This window comes from Bos indicus x Bos taurus, chromosome 3 (assembly GCF_003369695.1).
Source record: "Bos indicus x Bos taurus breed Angus x Brahman F1 hybrid chromosome 3, Bos_hybrid_MaternalHap_v2.0, whole genome shotgun sequence".
Taxonomy (NCBI): domain Eukaryota; kingdom Metazoa; phylum Chordata; class Mammalia; order Artiodactyla; family Bovidae; genus Bos; species Bos indicus x Bos taurus.
Window position 1 is genome coordinate 59,019,916 of NC_040078.1, and position 17,125 is coordinate 59,037,040.

The following is a 17,125-nucleotide window of genomic DNA, read 5'->3' on the forward strand; positions in this document are numbered from 1 at the left end:
GGTGATCTTTGGGACAAAATGATTTTCCTAACTGAAAAGGAATCGCTGCAAATTTCCTTGAACTAGCCAGCTCCCTGTACAATTAAAATGATTCAGAATGTTTCTAGAACACACTGCACTGAGATACACCTGTACTCATACCTTGTCCGTCAAAACAATCTTTGTTTTCTCTCAAGCTAGGACTTGCATTAGACACGCCTCGTGCAATGGTGGCAATGGGGCGTGGGGTGAGGGGGGTGAAGGTGACGGAGTGGCAGCCTGGAGGGCACTTTCCCTTTCTCTGTCTCCCCAACCAGAATTCTACAGCTTCCCGCTCAGACTCACCTTCCCGCTTCTTATTTTTCCCGCCCCGACTCTCACTGCACCCCCCTCCCAGCCCCCACGACGCGTTCACTTTCTTATCCGTCGGTCTTTTAGCTCTCACCCACCTCCCTCCCCGCCCTCCGCCTAGCCTCGCCCGGCGCGGTGCGCCCACCTGGGGAACTCAAGGCTGCACCAACAGCCCGCGCGCCCCTTCGCAGCCCGGAGCTGCGGGGCATGCGCTCTGCGGCGGCACCGCCCTCCCCCACCCTTGCCGCGGCAGAGTTATGCCAAGTATGTGAGGAGCCCGAGAGGGCCAGCGTCGGTCATGGGGAGCCGCCGCCGCCGCCGCCGCCGCCGCCTCCGCGAGCGCAGCTTTCTAGCGAGCGGGGTTCCGAGTTCTCCCCGCACCGGGGGCGAGCCTGGCTGCTGAGGCAGAGAGGGATGACGGACCCTCTGAGGAAAACGCTGTCCAGGCTCCGGGGGAGACGGGGTCCCCACGCCACCGGAGGGCTCGGACTCCGGGCGGCCGCAGCAGCCACCGTGGCGGCCTCTTCGGCTGCCGAGGGAGACGCGGGTGGTTCCCGGGACGCCCCCTCAGGCGAGCGCGCCAGCGGAGCTCGGCCGAACCTGGAGCGGCCCCAGCCGTCGCCTCAGGCGTGGGGTCCTAAGGCGGGGGTCCCGGGAGGGCGGCCGGAGAGGTCGGGGGCGCTTGGGCCTCCGCCGCGCGGCTGGAAGGAGGCCACCCCCCCGGGCGGCGGGCTCACTCGTGCCTCTCTGTACGCCCCGCCGGGCTCCGAGGGCAGCGGAGAGGACGAGGAGGAAGACGCCGACTACTACGAGAACCTGCCGGGAGACTTCCAGCCTGCGTCCCAGCCTGAGGGGGCGGAGGCGGAGCTGTGGCCCCCGCCTCCCCTGGCCGTGGGCTCCTCCCCGGGGGCGGAGGGCGGCCGCCTGGAGACAGGCAGGCTGCAGACCCAGTTGCGAGAGGCCTATTATTTGCTGATCCAGGCCATGCACGACCTGCCCCCTGACTCCGGCGCGCGGCGGGGCGACCGGGGCTGGGCAGATCGCGGTTGCCCTGCGGGAGCCCGGGCTCCGGGCCAGCCGCCTTCCCCCTGCGGCGCGGCGGACCGCCGAGCCTACCGCCGAGCCTGCCCCCGAGTCTGGGAGCGCGGAGGCGGCGGCCGCCCTTGGCAGCAGGTGTCCCCGCCCCGGTCGCCTCCTGGGGAGTCGGGGGGAGGCCGCCCACGGACTCCTCGGATGCGGCTGTCCTGCAGCAGAAGTCTCGACAGCCTCCAGGTGGGTGCCAAAACGCCTCCCTTCCAGCGGTGGCCGAGCGACAGCTGGATCTGGTGCGGTACGCGCAGGGAGCCCGACGAGCCGCCGCCACGTGGAGGCGGGATGCACGGCTGGAGCGGAGGCAGCGCCAGGGCCGCGGCGCCCTCGGGCCCCCGGCTTCCCAGATCCGAGGACCCTGGCCGCTCCACGGGAAGCCGCGGCAAAGGGGACGGCCAGGAGGGGCTCCCCTTCCTCAGGCCGCCCGCGGTGACAGTCAAGAAGCTGCAGAAGTGGATGTACAAAGGACGTCTGCTGTCCTTGGGAATGAAGGGTCGGGCCCGTAGGACACCCCCCGATGGCACGGGTGCTCAGGCAACCGCTTCAAATCTGGGCTCTTTGAAAATGCGGGAAAGCCAGATCCTGTCGGTGCCTCCAGACCAAAGAATTACGCTGACAGGTAGGATGCCTTGCAATCAACATGCTAACTCTTTGAGCCTTAAAGTTTACCGAGCGGGCTTCGGTTTTAGAGCGAAGGTTATGGTTTTGCAGACAGGTACGTGCCCGTGCCAAAGTGAGTGTCATGTCAATGGCAGCCTGATACGATTTCCCGGTTACCTAGGATCATACGTTCTCTCGTTTTTTGCCGTTTTTTTTTTTTTTTTTTTTTGACAGTGGCATGAGGAACTTGGGGGTTTTGTCTTTTCTTCTCTAAGAACCAGTGTACCTACTCCTAAGCGCAACAGTGAGTAAAGGTTAAGTTCACCACACACCTTTTAGTGGATTTAAGGGTTGGGCGGTGCTGCCTTGATTTTTATTCTTTGTAGCTCTAGGCAAACTGTAGACTTTTGTGGAGTTTGTGAATTTGAATTTGATCCAAGTTAGACTTTATGGGCTTTTTAAACTGTCATTTTAGTCATTACACCTCCTCACTCTCCCCCACCCTAGGAGCGTTCGTGCACACAGACATATACACAACCAAAACCCAAAGCCAAAGTAAACCGAAAAAACTATCATAGTAAAAAAATTTTTTAGTCGGGTAGGATTTCACTTGTTTCTTCTCTTCACCTTTCCCTCCCCTCCCTAACCCCCAAACCTAGCTCTAGATAATCTTCTTATTGTGGAAAATGAAGGGCACTTGGATTTTAATCAAAAGAAAAGTATGTGTTATGTACTTTTAAAGAAAGTGTGGACATTTAAAGTCATTTGTAAAAAGTATATTTGTCCTAATAATAGGATTTTGCTCCCTGTTTCGTATGTGTGATTTTTAGTTTTCACTGAAAGTTTACATTATCAATTCTAAAAATCTCTGAAGTTGTAAATAACAAAAAATCCTCTTGTGAAAGAAGTACCTTCAAACTGAGCCAAAAACATGATCTTTTGGATTACACTCTTAAAGACTTATAGTGAACATAATGACTTACATATTAGTAATAATTTTAAAAATATTAAATGCTGAAATATAAAAGTATTCACAGTACTTGGCTGTTTCCCTGTTAAGAATTACAAATCCTACAGGGCTAGGTTTGTACACGTTAACTTTTTTAACCAATAAACACAAAACTGGGGAGAAACAAAGTTCACAAAACTTTTTATTACACAATGAAGACAAGTCAAATGATTCACTTCAAGTGTATGCAAAACTAGAACAGTTTTTTTGAATCTATGAAGTTCTAACCCACACCTGTCAAAATTTTCCCTCAAACTTTTTCCATTCCACCTAAATAAAAAGATAGTAGAATGCAGATTTTTGTGAAAAAAGATGTACTTTATGCTAAGTTCACATTAAAATATGCATTTCCAGTAGTAAAGTATTTGTAATCATTTATTATATTTTATTGCTAATATACCTTTACCTCCACTGATTTTGGTACAGTTAACTCTTTGTAAGACAGTTAACTTTTAGCTATAACAAAAATCTGTATAAAACTTCAGTAAAATATGTATTACCCTTTTGTTGCAAAGGTTAAAAATTACTATCTGATGGCTTTTAATATTCTCAGCTGTTGTGGAAAAATTCAAGTTTTTTTAAAAGTAATAATAAATGCAGTAACTTTTAAGAATGAATTCATTGATTTTTTTTCATTGAGAAACTAAGTAAATGAAATTAATTTTAAAATAAATGACATTAGAATTACTATGTGATTCTATGTATAAATTAGATATTTACTGTGTATAAATTAGATATTTCACAAGAAATCTAAACAAAAGTTTAGGTAACCTCTGGTTTAAAAAACTTACTTAGATATTGTTTCCTTTCAAATCGTTAGTTTATCTTTTAGGAAAGATAAAAATACTTTATGCAATGATTATATATCTAGTATAGATTTGAAGAGTTTAGTCTTTTTTTAAAAATTGCTTTTTATGATGGTTAGTTGAATTTACTAAAAACATTCTGGATACTTTAAAGGGTCTGCATATAATCTTTATTACACCACCATCCTCTCACCACCACCACCCCCACGTGAAGGTATGACAGCTATTATTGAACAGCAACAGCAAATAAGAGGTTAAGTACTTTGCCCAAGGTCACTTAAATTAGTATATGGTTTATGTATACTAGTATATAGGTCCAAACTATTATGTGGATTCAAACTCAAGTCTTTATAACTCCAAAATCCCTATTTACATAAGGTCAAAGGGACTTGATGGGCTTCCCTGCTGTCTCAGTGGTAAGAAATCTGCCTGCAGTTCAAGAAACCTGGATTATATCCCTGGGTCGGGAGGATCCCCTGGTGGAGGAATTGACACCCACTCCTGTATTCTTGCCTGGAGAATTCCATGGGATCTCAAAGAGTCGGATGACTGAGTAACTGAGCACATGCGCAAGCAAAGGGACTCTAAATTTCCTTAGAGGTTTGATCTAATTAATTCTCTTACATTGCTTGGATTGAGGAGATGGAAAATAAGTAACTTCCTCAAAGTTGCAAAAAAGTTGAGGTACTCCTAGAATAGAATCAATTGCTATATCCACTTAACACTTTTACCTTTAATTAGTTCAAATTGGTTACTTGGATTCTGTTTCTAATCATGTTTTCTAAAAAATTAACCAGGCAGTCCTGATGAAGCAGTACATTCTTGATTGTATAAAGATGTTAAACAGCCTAAAGGTTTCTATCACGTTTTGCTATACAATATGATTTGTGAGGATATTTTCTTTCAAAATACAGTCATAGTTAGAATTTATAACACAGAACAACTATATAGGGGGATAGAGATACCTAGTCTACATAGGTGTTTTGGAAATTTTTGAGACCATATGACAAATGGAAGCCAAAGTGGTTTTCTGTTTTGATTTCTGGCTCCTATTAAGAATCATTAAAATTTTTGATATTATAATGCTGCCAGTAATCTGATGCAGAATGTAGTGTTTATAGATTGGCCAGTTTGTTACTAGTTGAGATGATTATTTAAGAAATCTAAAGTCATTCCCTAGTAAATACTGTTAAGTTTCCACAAGCCATAAAAGGGAATTTTAATTTATTTACTATACTTCATTATAAGTCTTTATAAATTTAATTAGCAGATAGTACTCAAAAATAAATGGAAAAGTTTATTTTCAAGTTGAGCACCAAGTTGAGCTAGCTTGGCCTTTTACCGCTTTAAAAAACAATTAGCCTACTTTGACTGTACTCTTCTTGTTCCATGATCTGTGAAAGAAGAAAAATTAGGGCAGGTAACAAGTAGTATTAAATAGCTGGTATGATCTTTGCATTATATCTTAAATTGAAGTTGACGCTTAATGCAGATTCCTACCAATTCTGTTTTCTGAAATATATGTGGCTCCATTTTTGTAACTTTATGAGCTATATTTTCTTTATGGGTTTTTCCAATAAATTCTTTCATGCATTAGCCCTTTCAAGACTAGTAAAACTATGTAGGCAAGTAATTTTTGTCTGTCTTCTACATCTAAATCCTTCTGTTAGAAATTCTGCCATCGTGGCCCCAGAAGCAAGCAGGTCCATGTTTTAGTTTCTGTTTTTTTGTTTTGGGAAGAGTGCCATAAAACATCAGAGTTGCTGGTGGCAGGAAAACACTGAGAATTACAAATTCAGCAGAAAGCAGTGTTGTGTTGATTTTTGAAAGTCCTACATTTCTAAATGGTGCTTAATGTTTTGGGAATCTCTAAGACTATTGGTTGTTAAAATGAAGGTTTAATATATGTGAGGGTGGGACCTTGAGGTTCTACATTTTAACAAACTACCAGTATAGATGTTATTTGGTATACACTTTTAGAATAGTAAGGCTCTGTAATTCTGGGTACCTCCAATCACCTATCTTGATATTTTGTTAAATGTTTTGAAAAAGCATTCTACTTTATTCTGGCACTTGGTACTTATGCTAACCCCTTTATTAGAGCAAAGTGCTTGAGCTCTTTCTGCTTCCGTTTTTTTTTTTTTTTTTTTAATTTTTATTTATTTATTTTTGGTTGTGCTGGGTCTTTGCTGTTGTACTTGTGGTGAGCAGCCTTTTCACTGTGGTGGCTTCTCTTGTGGAGCATAGGCTCTGGGCTCACAAGCTTCAGGAGTTGCAGCATGTGGGCTCAGTAGTTATGGCCCATGGTTTTAGTTGCTCTTCGGCATGTGGGATCTTCCCAGACCAGGGATCGAACCTGTGTCCCCTGCATTGTCAGGTGGATTCTTAACCACTAGACCACCAGGGAAATCCCTCTGCTTCAGTTTTGTTAAGCATGAACTTATACTTACTACTTATCTATGACAAGTATAAGCAGTTCTCTCTGTGTTGGTCTTGCCTTGCACCAATAAAGGTAAACGATTTTAGAATCAGCAAGAGAGGAGGCCATATAATGTACTGGCTAGTAGAATAGAGGTTTTGGGTTTCTGGTCAAATCGACCACTTACCAGGCTTAAGACTTTGGACAAGTTACTCAACCCTGCATAGCCCCAATCTTCAGGTTGCTGTGAAGATGAAAAAAGATAATCCATTTGGTACCATGCCTGGCACTTAGCTGTTATCAAGAGAAAGGCAAGCCCGCTTTGTGAAAATATTGCCTTGTCCCAGGTCATTAAGATTCTGTTTGGATAGTGATCTGAAGTTGAAAAAGACAGCCTTAAGGAACACTGGGAATTGAACTAGAGGACACCACTTTAGAAGCAGTAAAAACTCTTAAGAAAAATGCTGTGTGCTAGCTTTGGGGATAGAAAAGTAGAGAAGGGAATTTTGAGACTGTTTTTAGTTCTCTGACAGTAAGGAGGAGGCATAAGAGAGGAAAAGATGAAAAAGGCACAGAGGAAAAGATGAGTAGAATAAAGAAGTGCTCCTAAAGTGGTGCCCTCTAGTTCACTTCCCAGTGTTCCTTAGGACTATCTTTCTCAACTTCAGATCATTGCAGATCACTCTCCAGCCAGAATTGCAAACTCCTAATTTATCCCACCTCTCCTTCCCCTTTGGTAATCATAAGTTTGTGTCTGTGAGTCTGTTTCTGTTTTAGAACTAAAAGTTCATTTGTATCATTTAAAAATTGTTTTTAATTAAAAAAACAATTATTTTTGGCTGTGCTGGGTCTTCGCTGCTGCATGTGGGCTTTCTTGGGTTGCAGTGAGTGTGGGCTTCTCTTCATAAGCCTACATATGGACTTAGTTGCTCCAGGACATGTGGGGTCTTCCTGGACCAGGGATTGAAACCATGTCCCCTGCATTGGCAGGCAGATTCTTAACCACTCGACCACCAGGGAAGTCCCTGTATCATTTTTTTAGATTCCACATATAAGTGGTAGCATATTATATTTGTTAGACTTATTTCACTTAGTATGATAATCTAAAGGTCCATCCATGTTGCCACAAGTGGCATTATTTCACTCTTTTTATGGCTAAGTAATATTCTATTGCATATGTATGTATCACATCTTCCCTATCCATTCATCTGTCAATGGACACTTAGATTGCTTCCATATCTTGGCTATTGTAAATAATGCTGCTATGAAAATGAAGCTACATGTTTCTTTTTGAATTAGAGTTTTCGTCTTTTCTGGATACAGGTCCAGGACTGTTGTTAATTTTAAGTGTAAAGGAGATGGAACCAAGCTCTTGAATCTTCAGGTTTCATTGATTAAATTAAATCAATTCAAGATATTTATTGAATATCTATTAAATGTTTGCATGTTAGATTCTGGGAGAGTGGAGGTGGGTATCCTTTAGTAGTAGTCCAGGTGTACTCCTGTAGACTTTGTAATCGGTTTGAGTGCTGCCTCTTCCATTTACCAGTAGGTGATCTCAGGCAAGTTACTTGACTTTTCTGAGTAGTACTGTATAGTTTCAAAGTATTTCAAACATTACCTTACTTAATCCTAGGAGCCACCCTATAAGGTTAATTGGGTTGATACTATCATCATGTTCAGAGAGGGTCACCTACTTCCGTACTTGTAGTAGCTGGCATGCTGTGGGGGAGACAGGTGAGAGCATGGTTTGTTGGCAAAGTAATATCTCTGCTTTTCAATATGCTATCTAGGTTGGTCAAAACTTTCCTTCCAAGGAGTAAGCGTCTTTTAATTTCATGGCTGCAGTCACCATCTGCAGTGATTTTGGAGCCCCAGAAAATAAAGTCTGACACTGTTTCCACTGTTTCCCCATCTATTTGCTGTGAAGTGATGGGACCAGATGCCATGATCTTAGTTTTCTGAATGTTGAGCTTTAAGCCAACTTTTTCACTCTCCTCTTTCACCTTCATCAAGAGGCTTTTTAGTTCCTCTCCACTTTCTGCCATAAGGGTGGTGTCATCTGCATATCTGAGGTTATTGATATTTCTACCGGCAGTCTTGATTCCAGCTTGTGCTTCTTCCAGCCCAGCGTTTCTCATGATGTACTCTGCATATAAGTTAAAGACAGACTTAAATTTGAATCCTAGGGCTAACACCTTGACCATATTCCTCATATGTTTGAAGCTTATGGAACTAATTCAACCTGTCTCAGGATTATTGTGGTGGGTTAAAGGAGGTTAAGGGCTTTCTTACTGCTTTATCTCATGTTCCTGCCACATAATAGGCACTCAGTAAATATTTCTTGAGTAAATAAATATCTGACATAGTAGGCATTCATGGGAGATTTCTTCCCTTCTAAGTCTGTTCCTCTATTCTTGCCTCTGGAACTAATTGAACTTGAAGCCCAGTTTGTGTTTAAGGCTTTGTTTTGTTTTTAAATTAATCTGCTTGATTAGGTAACATTTAGGGTTATAAACAGGGCAAATTTACATTTTCAAATAATTTTTTTCAGTAGAAGGGAGGTTACTGAAAACCTTGATTATACATGAACTTAATTTTTTGGTGTTGCTAAGTTCCTCAAAGTTTAATGTGTTTTTATCACTCTCTGTTACTAGACTACTATATTTTACTTGCTGTAATACTAAAATGAATCAACTGTATACACACTCAAAGTAGCACAGATCATAGTTTACAAACCTGGCATGATCTTAAAATTAAAAATATGGTTTTGTTTTAATTATTTATGCATAGTAAATTAGCATTACAATATATATTTAGTTTATTGACACTCACTGAAGCCGGCTTTATGTGACTTTTTGAAGTGTAAAAATTTTCCCCTTTATATGGAATTAATATTATATATACATTTTTAGAGTCTTATCCATTATATTAATACATGCACATATCTAAGTATTTGATGTTCCACATTGGGCTATGAATTCCTTAAGGGCAGGGATCATTTTGTTCATTCTTGTATTCTTGCTACTTAAGCTTATGCCTATCAGTAATACAGCTGTATTGTGTTTATTGTGACACAGGATACTTAGTCCTAATCAAGGGTCTTCTTAGGGATTTTTAATTTTTATTTTTGCCCTAGATATTTAGAACTTAAACTCTGTATGAGTTGCTACTACATTATGTGGTTAGAAAACAAAAGTTATTTTGAAATTTCAATATTCAGTAAGATACTTAGTAATAAATGAGGAATGTTTATTTTGAAAGATTTATTCAATCTTTAGATTTATTTTTAAAAGATTTTGTTTTTGAAAGATTTATTAATCTTTCTGTGAAAAGGTAATAATATTTGTAGTTTCTAAAGTTCTTGTAGTAGTGAGTTGAAAGTTACTCATATTAATTAAAGGCATGCTGTGTACCAAGCATTCTATACAAGCTTTTTATAAAACATGTTTTGCCTAGGATAAAGCTATTTTAGCCCTATGATATTAATAAAGGTGGTTTCAGAGTTTGTTTATCGTTTTTCTTAAGAATTCTTATGGTACCTGATAACTAAATAATAGAAATCAAGTTTAGGTGGAAAATCCAAAGTTTTTCTTATTTAAGTTTAGTCTCTGAATGTGATTAATATTTTTTTTCTTTTTATCTTTTTAAAAACAGTATTTTAATAACTGGTCTTAAGTGACATGTCTTTCTTGGTATGTGAGGTATTATATTCTACCTTCTTTTTTTCTTTGAAACAGATTTATTTGAAAATGTCTGTGAGTCTTCAATGAAGAGAAATGAACTTAAGGATCTGAAGGATAATATTGGCTTCAGGGGTCATAAGCCACTTAACAGCATCACTGTGTCAAAGAAACGCAATTGGCTATATCAAAGTACTCTGAGGTCTTTTAATTTGGAAGAAGAAAATAAGAAATGCCAAGATATAAGTCATTTATCTGTTTCACCCATTTCTCTACCTAAACAGCAGCTGTCACAACCTTTTCTCAAATCATCTGAAGAATATTGTACATATATGGTGTGTAATGCTACAAATTCTTCATTATCAAGAAACTGTTCATTAGACTTTAATGAGGAAAATGATGCAGATGATGAAGGAGAAATATGGTACAACCCCATTCCTGAGGATGATGACTTCGGTATTTCAAATGCCTTGAGTTTTGGTGAGACAGACTCTGCGGTTCTGAAGTTTCCTGATGTCAGTTTGAGAGTATTATCTGGCAGTAACCTAATGAAAGCAGAGCAGTACACTGAAGACTCATTTTGCTCTTCGGAACACACAGGCGATGTTCAGACCACACAGTCACACGAGATAAATCCTGTAGATTCCATCTGTCCCACAGAGTTTGTGCAGCGGTACAAGCAAAGTCATAGACACAAGATGCAAGAACGTATAATTATAGAGGACAGTCCCATGTTGAAATCTCCTTTTTCAGGTAAAGATGACCATGTATCTGCCGTTTCTTCTTTCATTTTTAATTCTTTGGTGGTATCTAAAACTAAGTATAGATGTTTATTGTAGCCTTGTACCTCAATGTGAGTGTATTTTCATGAAAATAAAAAGATTTGTAAACACTTTTATGTACATGCTGGTTTAATTATTCCTATCACAGACTTGGTTTTGTAAGGGGTGAAGGAGCTGGACTCCTACACCAACTTTTAGTGTGTATGGTGTGGTTTAATATGTCTGTCCATCGAGGCAGTAATTACTTTTCTCTTGGTCGAAAGAATGGAGTCATGGGGACTGGACAAGACGTATTCTTTATGTATGTCTTGTTTTGCTTTATTCATGTATTCATTCATTCACACCTAGCCTGGCCACAGATGAAAAATTCTATGTTCAGTATACTAGTAGTCATTAGTTTTCACTTTTGTGCCTACATTTCCTCAGAAACAGAGGAAAAGAAGAAGAAAAAGAGACCAGAGGTGAAAGTAAATATTTTGCAAATAGGTGCTACAATAGATACGGAACCCAGAAAGGAAGTAATTGAATATATATTAGGTTATCGTTCAACCTAATGGTTTTATTCTTCTTTGATTTCTGATGTGCTTCTTTTTAAATTTAGTCCTCGATGTAGTACATCCCAGTGTTGGGATTAAAATTTGTGTGTGTGTGCATATCTAAGTGTAAGCTGATTTTCCACAGTGACTGTGTGTTTCTTTTGTAATGTGGATGGGAAGAGTAATAAATGGTATATAAACTAATACTTTGAAACACAGGTTGAGATCCAGGTGGAGTGATGAGGAAAGCTTGCAGGAGAAGGGCAGACAGATCGTGATGGGTGTGGAATGGTGCAGAAAAGGCAAGAGGGCATTAAGTATAAGAGCATTGTTAGAAAGTCAGTGTATGTCAAGTGAGATACACTTTAAGTTACTGTCTTTAAATTTTATTATTTTATGTTTGTTGCAAATTGTGAATCTGTTAAGAGGACAGATATTACCGAAAAAACAAAAACAACCACCCAAATTTGAAAGTACAAAAGGATGTCAATTATGTCTCCTTTTTTACTGTTATTCTTCTCTTAAGCTTACTGTTAAAACAAGTACATTCCTGTGTTGACCAGAGGAGATATTTAGACAATTTATTTATATAATCTTTTTTTTGTTTTAATATGATCAGAAAGGTTATTTACCTAAAGTGATAATGTTTTCTTTAGCAACACTGGCAAAAATCTGTTGAGAAATAGGCAAAGAGAATGGTTAAATTTCAAAATAATGTTTTGATTAAGAAATAGGAAAGCTCAAGTATTTTTAATATGAATGACAGTTTTATGATCATCCTGACACAATTGTGACTGTTTTTTGCCTATTAACTTCTGGATATATATGTACCTTTTATCTAGTTGCTGTCATAGTGGACTATTTTTGGGTTTTGCTGATTTCACTTATTATTTATACTTTGTATTCTTACATGTGGTGGTGGTTTAGTCGCTAAGTCGTGTCCGACTCTTGCGACCCCATGGACTGTGGCCTGCCAGGCTCCTCTGTCCGTGGGATTCTCCAGGCAAGAATAGTGGAGTGGGTTGCCATTTCCTTTTCCACGGGATCTTCCTGACCCAGGAATCGAACCTGGCTGTCCTGCATTGCAGGCAGATTCTTTACCGACTGAACTACGAGGGAAGCCCCATTCTTACATATTGATTAATGTTATTGTTCCCCAATTTTTATAGTATTTAATTGGGTTCATGTGCCCTATTTGACTGGTTCCTTATTGCTAGGTATTAATAGAATGTTTCCACTACTACTGTGGTGATCTTTATCATGATCTGTTTTGCTTCATTAAGATTGATTACTGTTAATAGTATCTTTACTTGGTCTTTACAGCTGGTAACTATTATGCTGCTGCTGCTAAGTCACTTCAGTCATGTCCGACTCTGTGTGATCCCATAGACGGCAGCCCACCAGGCTCCGCTGTCCCTGGGATTCTCCAGGCAAGAACACTGGAGTGGGTTGCCATTTCCTTCTCCAATGCATCAAAGTGAAAAGTGAAAGTGAAGTCACTCAGTCGTGTCCGACTCTTAGCGACCTCATGGACTGCAGCCTACCAGGCTCCTCCATCCATGGGATTTTCCAGGCAATAGTACTGGAGTGGGGTGCCATTGCCTTCTCTTCTCTTCTACCTATAGAAATTATAGGTAATTTCTATATTGTTATTTCCTAAAAAGTTTATAGTTTACAAGCACCTAACAATGCCTGGAGAATCCCAGGGACAGGGGAGCCTGGTGTGCTGCCATCTGTGGGGTCGCACAGAGTCAGACACAACTGAAGCAACTTAGCAGCAGCAGCAGCAGCAGCATGTGCCATTTACTGTTCTAGGAGCTGAAGGGAATGTGCCAGTTTCAGTTGATTCTAGTCTGGTTCATAAATTTATATTGAAAGATTTTTCCTTTTTTGCTTTCCCTAGAAAGTCCCATGAACGGAGGAGCCTGGTGCAGGCTACTGTCCATGGGGTCGCAAAGAGTTGGACATAACTGAGCGACTTCACTTTTCTTTTCTTTCTTTTTTTAAATTAATTAATTATTATTTTTTTTACTTTACAATATTGTATTGGTTTTGCCATACATCAACATGATTTGATTAGTATAATTGTGGTTTAATTTTAAGTGAATGTTGAACTTGGTCATATTTCAGCTCTTGGATTTTATAAAAACAAAGCTTTTTTGTTTCAAAAAATTCAGTCTTGCCTGCAGTAGAAATATGTTTTTTAAAAAGTCATTACATTAGATTGACTCTTTATTTAATAAAACCTAGAACAATTTTGTATACTGGGTAGCTTCTTTAGGCCATGACAAAATAGATAGATTGTATGCTACAGCAATACTCTGATTACTGTAGAATATTTTAGACCAGTAAACCAGTAGAATTGTACTACAGTTTACAGTATAAGGGAATGCTTTGTCTAGTTTATTAAACACTCCATTTCTTATTAGTTATGTACCAGAAAAGCCCAACAGGCATACTTAAAATAGTCCTTTCTCTATAAAGAAACTATTTTGTCAATAGGACACATAAAGAAGGATGGAGAGAGGACTATTTAGACTATTTTAATACTTTGAAGAAAGGTCATTTGATCTATTGATTTTTTGAAATGAATAAACACTTTTCTCATTTGAATTGTCAAATGTACTACATAGAGTAGTCTTTGGTACTAGGGTCATTAAGGATCTTTATAGGGAATAATTAGATAAAGTATGAAAAATTAAATTTTAAATAATTGGGATAATACTATGTTTTTCTTTAAAAGCACAGTTTAAATTTATATAATATTACATTTTTAGAAGCTACTTTCAATTTGCTCTATTAATTTGAAAACTTACTAGGAAATATTCATATTTTTAAATGAAATTGATTAGCCTTTACATCCTTTTTTTTTTTAAACTGGGAATTAAAAGTTTAAGGTTAAGTGAAATGCTTTAACCTCTTAATAATAGTTGAAAAAAGGTCTTTGAAAGTCAATTTGATGTATATGTATGGACAGAAAAATGTTTAAAAAATGGAGAGACTGCAAATATAGTATTTTAGAGAACAGATTCTGAAAGCCTGTTTTCAGATATGAGTCCTTATTCTTCCACTTACCAGATTTGTGATTTTAGACAAATGAGACAGCTCATGCATCAATTTCCTCATCTGGAGAATGGTATCTTAACTCGTAAGGTTATTATGAGAGTTAAATGAGGGTCCGTGCATACTAATTATTAAATTAAGTTTTCATACTTTGTCTAGCTCAGTAAAAGTTGACTGGTATTATTTTTAATAATAAATATTATAATTTAATAATAATAATAGAAGCTACTTTCAATATAATTTTCACTGCTATATGACCATGATTAATCTCCTGGTAGTGCAGTTTTACAATGATTAATCTTCTGGTGATATGGACTGTTATTTATTTGTGCTTCTTAAATTTTTAGAAAAACTTTTTATTGTAAGCCTGAGTAACTTTGACATTCAGAAAAAAAGTAATTTTTGTGGAGAAAAAATTGAAAGCGTCTTAACACTTTATTCTTTATGGAAACTGAAACTTATAAGAAAATACATTTTATCAATCATTCTTGTATTAGGTGAAATTTCTAAATAAATACACTAAAGTAGGAAATGTGAAAATTGGTGAACATATTAAAATAGGAAACTTTCCTAGTTTTCTTTGATATCCACTGTTTACAGTTATAAGTATATTGCAGTGGGAAAGATTTAAAAGGAACCTGTATTACCTTTCTTTCAAACCTTCAGAATAGAAAAGCAGATGAAGAGGGAGATGTTTCTTTCCACCATAAGCCTTTTGTAGATCGTGATATTCTGCTTAAACTTGGTAATGGGAATTCAGCTAAACTTTTGACTAAACCTCACCATTAAGATGAAACGGAAGAATTTCTGTCCATATGAGAGCTTGTTAAATTTGTGGTTTATAAAGTAAAAAGAAATCGAAACTTATCACCTTATTTTTTTTTTTTTTTCCAAGGTCCTGGGAGTGTAGCTGCTACAAACAAGACTGATTTGGGAGTTATGGAACCGTCTTCACCAAGCCCTAGCCCTGTGAAAAAAGGCAGTTCAATGAATTGGTCTTTCCCGGATAAAATAAAGTCTCCACGAACTGTGAGGAAACTTTCCATGAAAATGAAAAAGTTGCCAGAACTTAGCCGAAAACTGAGTGTTAAAGGAACCTTGAATTATGTAAACAGTCCAGATAATACTCCTTCTTTGTCTAAATGTAACTGTCAAGAGATTCATCATGCTGTTATTCTACCTTCTGGGAATACAACCACAGCTGCTAAGAGGAATGTGATAAGTCGGTACCATCTTGATACCAGTGTGTCTTCTCAGCCCACCTATCAGAAGAAAACCTCCGTGAGTTCTAAGTATTCCTGCAAAGGTGGTTACCTCAGTGATGGAGATTCACCTGAACTGATAGCCAAATCTAGCAAATATGGATTCGAAAACAAATTTGCAAAAGGAAAAGACATAATTCCAAATAGCAGCAGCAAGAATGAAATAGACATTGATGCTTTTAGACATTACAGCTTTTCTGATCAACCTAAGTGTTCACAGTACATATCTGGGCTCATGAGTGTGCACTTCTATGGTGCTGAGGATTTAAAACCACCTCGGATAGACTCAAAAGATGTCTTTTGTGCAATTCAGGTAGATTCAGTGAACAAAGCCAGAACAGCTTTGCTCACATGTCGAACAACGTTTTTAGACATGGATCACACTTTCAACATAGAAATTGAAAATGCACAGCATTTGAAATTAGTAGTGTTTAGTTGGGAACCCACTCCAAGAAAAAACCGAGTGTGTTGTCATGGAACTGTTGTTCTTCCCACCTTATTCCGAGTGACAAAGACACATCAATTGGCTGTCAAACTTGAACCTAGAGGTCTTATTTACGTGAAAGTGACTCTTTTGGAACAGTGGGAGAATTCACTTCATGGGCTAGATATAAATCGAGAACCAGTAGTATTTGGTGTTGATATTCGAAGAGTTGTAGAGAAAGAAAATATAGGCTTGATGGTACCACTCCTGATTCAGAAATGTATTATGGAAATTGAAAAGAGAGGCTGTCAGGTATTATTTTACTGTGTTTCTCTATTGCCCCCTTATCTATCTATTCGAGTAATTAATTCAATTTATTTATAGTAAGTCTTAGGAGAAGGAGTTCAAGGTAAGTTTAAAAGATCTAATTTAGACTTTTTCTCATTCCTGTTCTTTATTTTTATTACATTACTGTTTAGGATATAATTTATGCCTTAACCTGTGTTGTCAATGATTGAAAGCATGCTAGATGGTTCTTTATGTTTGATGCAGGGCTGCATGGACTTACACTTTGAGATGAAGATATGGCATTTTACAGTGACATTCCTAGGAAAAGCCAGAGCTAATAACATGGACTAAGACTAATTCATTTAAGGAATGTTTCTGCATGGTTTGACTTTCCTTTAATAGAGAGTTCAACAGTGAATCTTATAACCCTGTTTCACTCCTAAAATTAACTCCTTGCCCCTATTTCCTGTTCTCCCTTAGTTCCACGCTTTGGAAAGCGTAAGCTTATCCATGTCTTACCTTTGGGATAGCATGGTGGATAAGGAGAGGTCCTACTAATAAAAGCACATCTGATTCTTTTTTCCTTTTAAAGAAAGTAAAAGCAGTTCATTAGAACAAACAAAAAACCTGGTGCTATTTGTAACAAGATGGGCTTCCCTGGTGGCTTGGACGGTAAAGAATCTGCCTATAATACAGGAGACCTGGATTCGATCCCTGGGTTGGGAAGTTCCCCTGGAGAAGAAAATGGCAACCCACTTCACTATTCTTGCCTGGAGAATTCCACGGACAGAGGAGCCTGGTGAACCTTAGTCCATGCGGTCATAAAGAGTCGGA

The 17,125-nt window shown here is 39.1% G+C and overlaps 1 protein-coding gene across 4 annotated transcripts in view; it reads left to right on the forward strand.

Annotated features, from left to right (window-relative positions):
- The first annotated feature begins 461 nt into the window (after positions 1-461).
- Positions 462-17,125, forward strand: part of SYDE2 (synapse defective Rho GTPase homolog 2) — a 41,110-nt gene continuing 24,446 nt past the window's right edge. Inside the window, exons 1-3 of one of the 4 annotated variants that reach the window (XM_027536682.1) lie at positions 462-2,038; positions 9,994-10,689; positions 15,213-16,315. In XM_027536682.1, coding sequence (XP_027392483.1) covers positions 538-2,038; positions 9,994-10,689; positions 15,213-16,315 — 3,300 coding nt within the window. In that variant the 5' untranslated portion in view covers positions 462-537. The remainder of the gene's footprint in view (positions 2,039-9,993; positions 10,690-15,212; positions 16,316-17,125) is intronic. The other 3 variants (XM_027536680.1, XM_027536679.1, XM_027536678.1) reach the window with 3 other exon arrangements.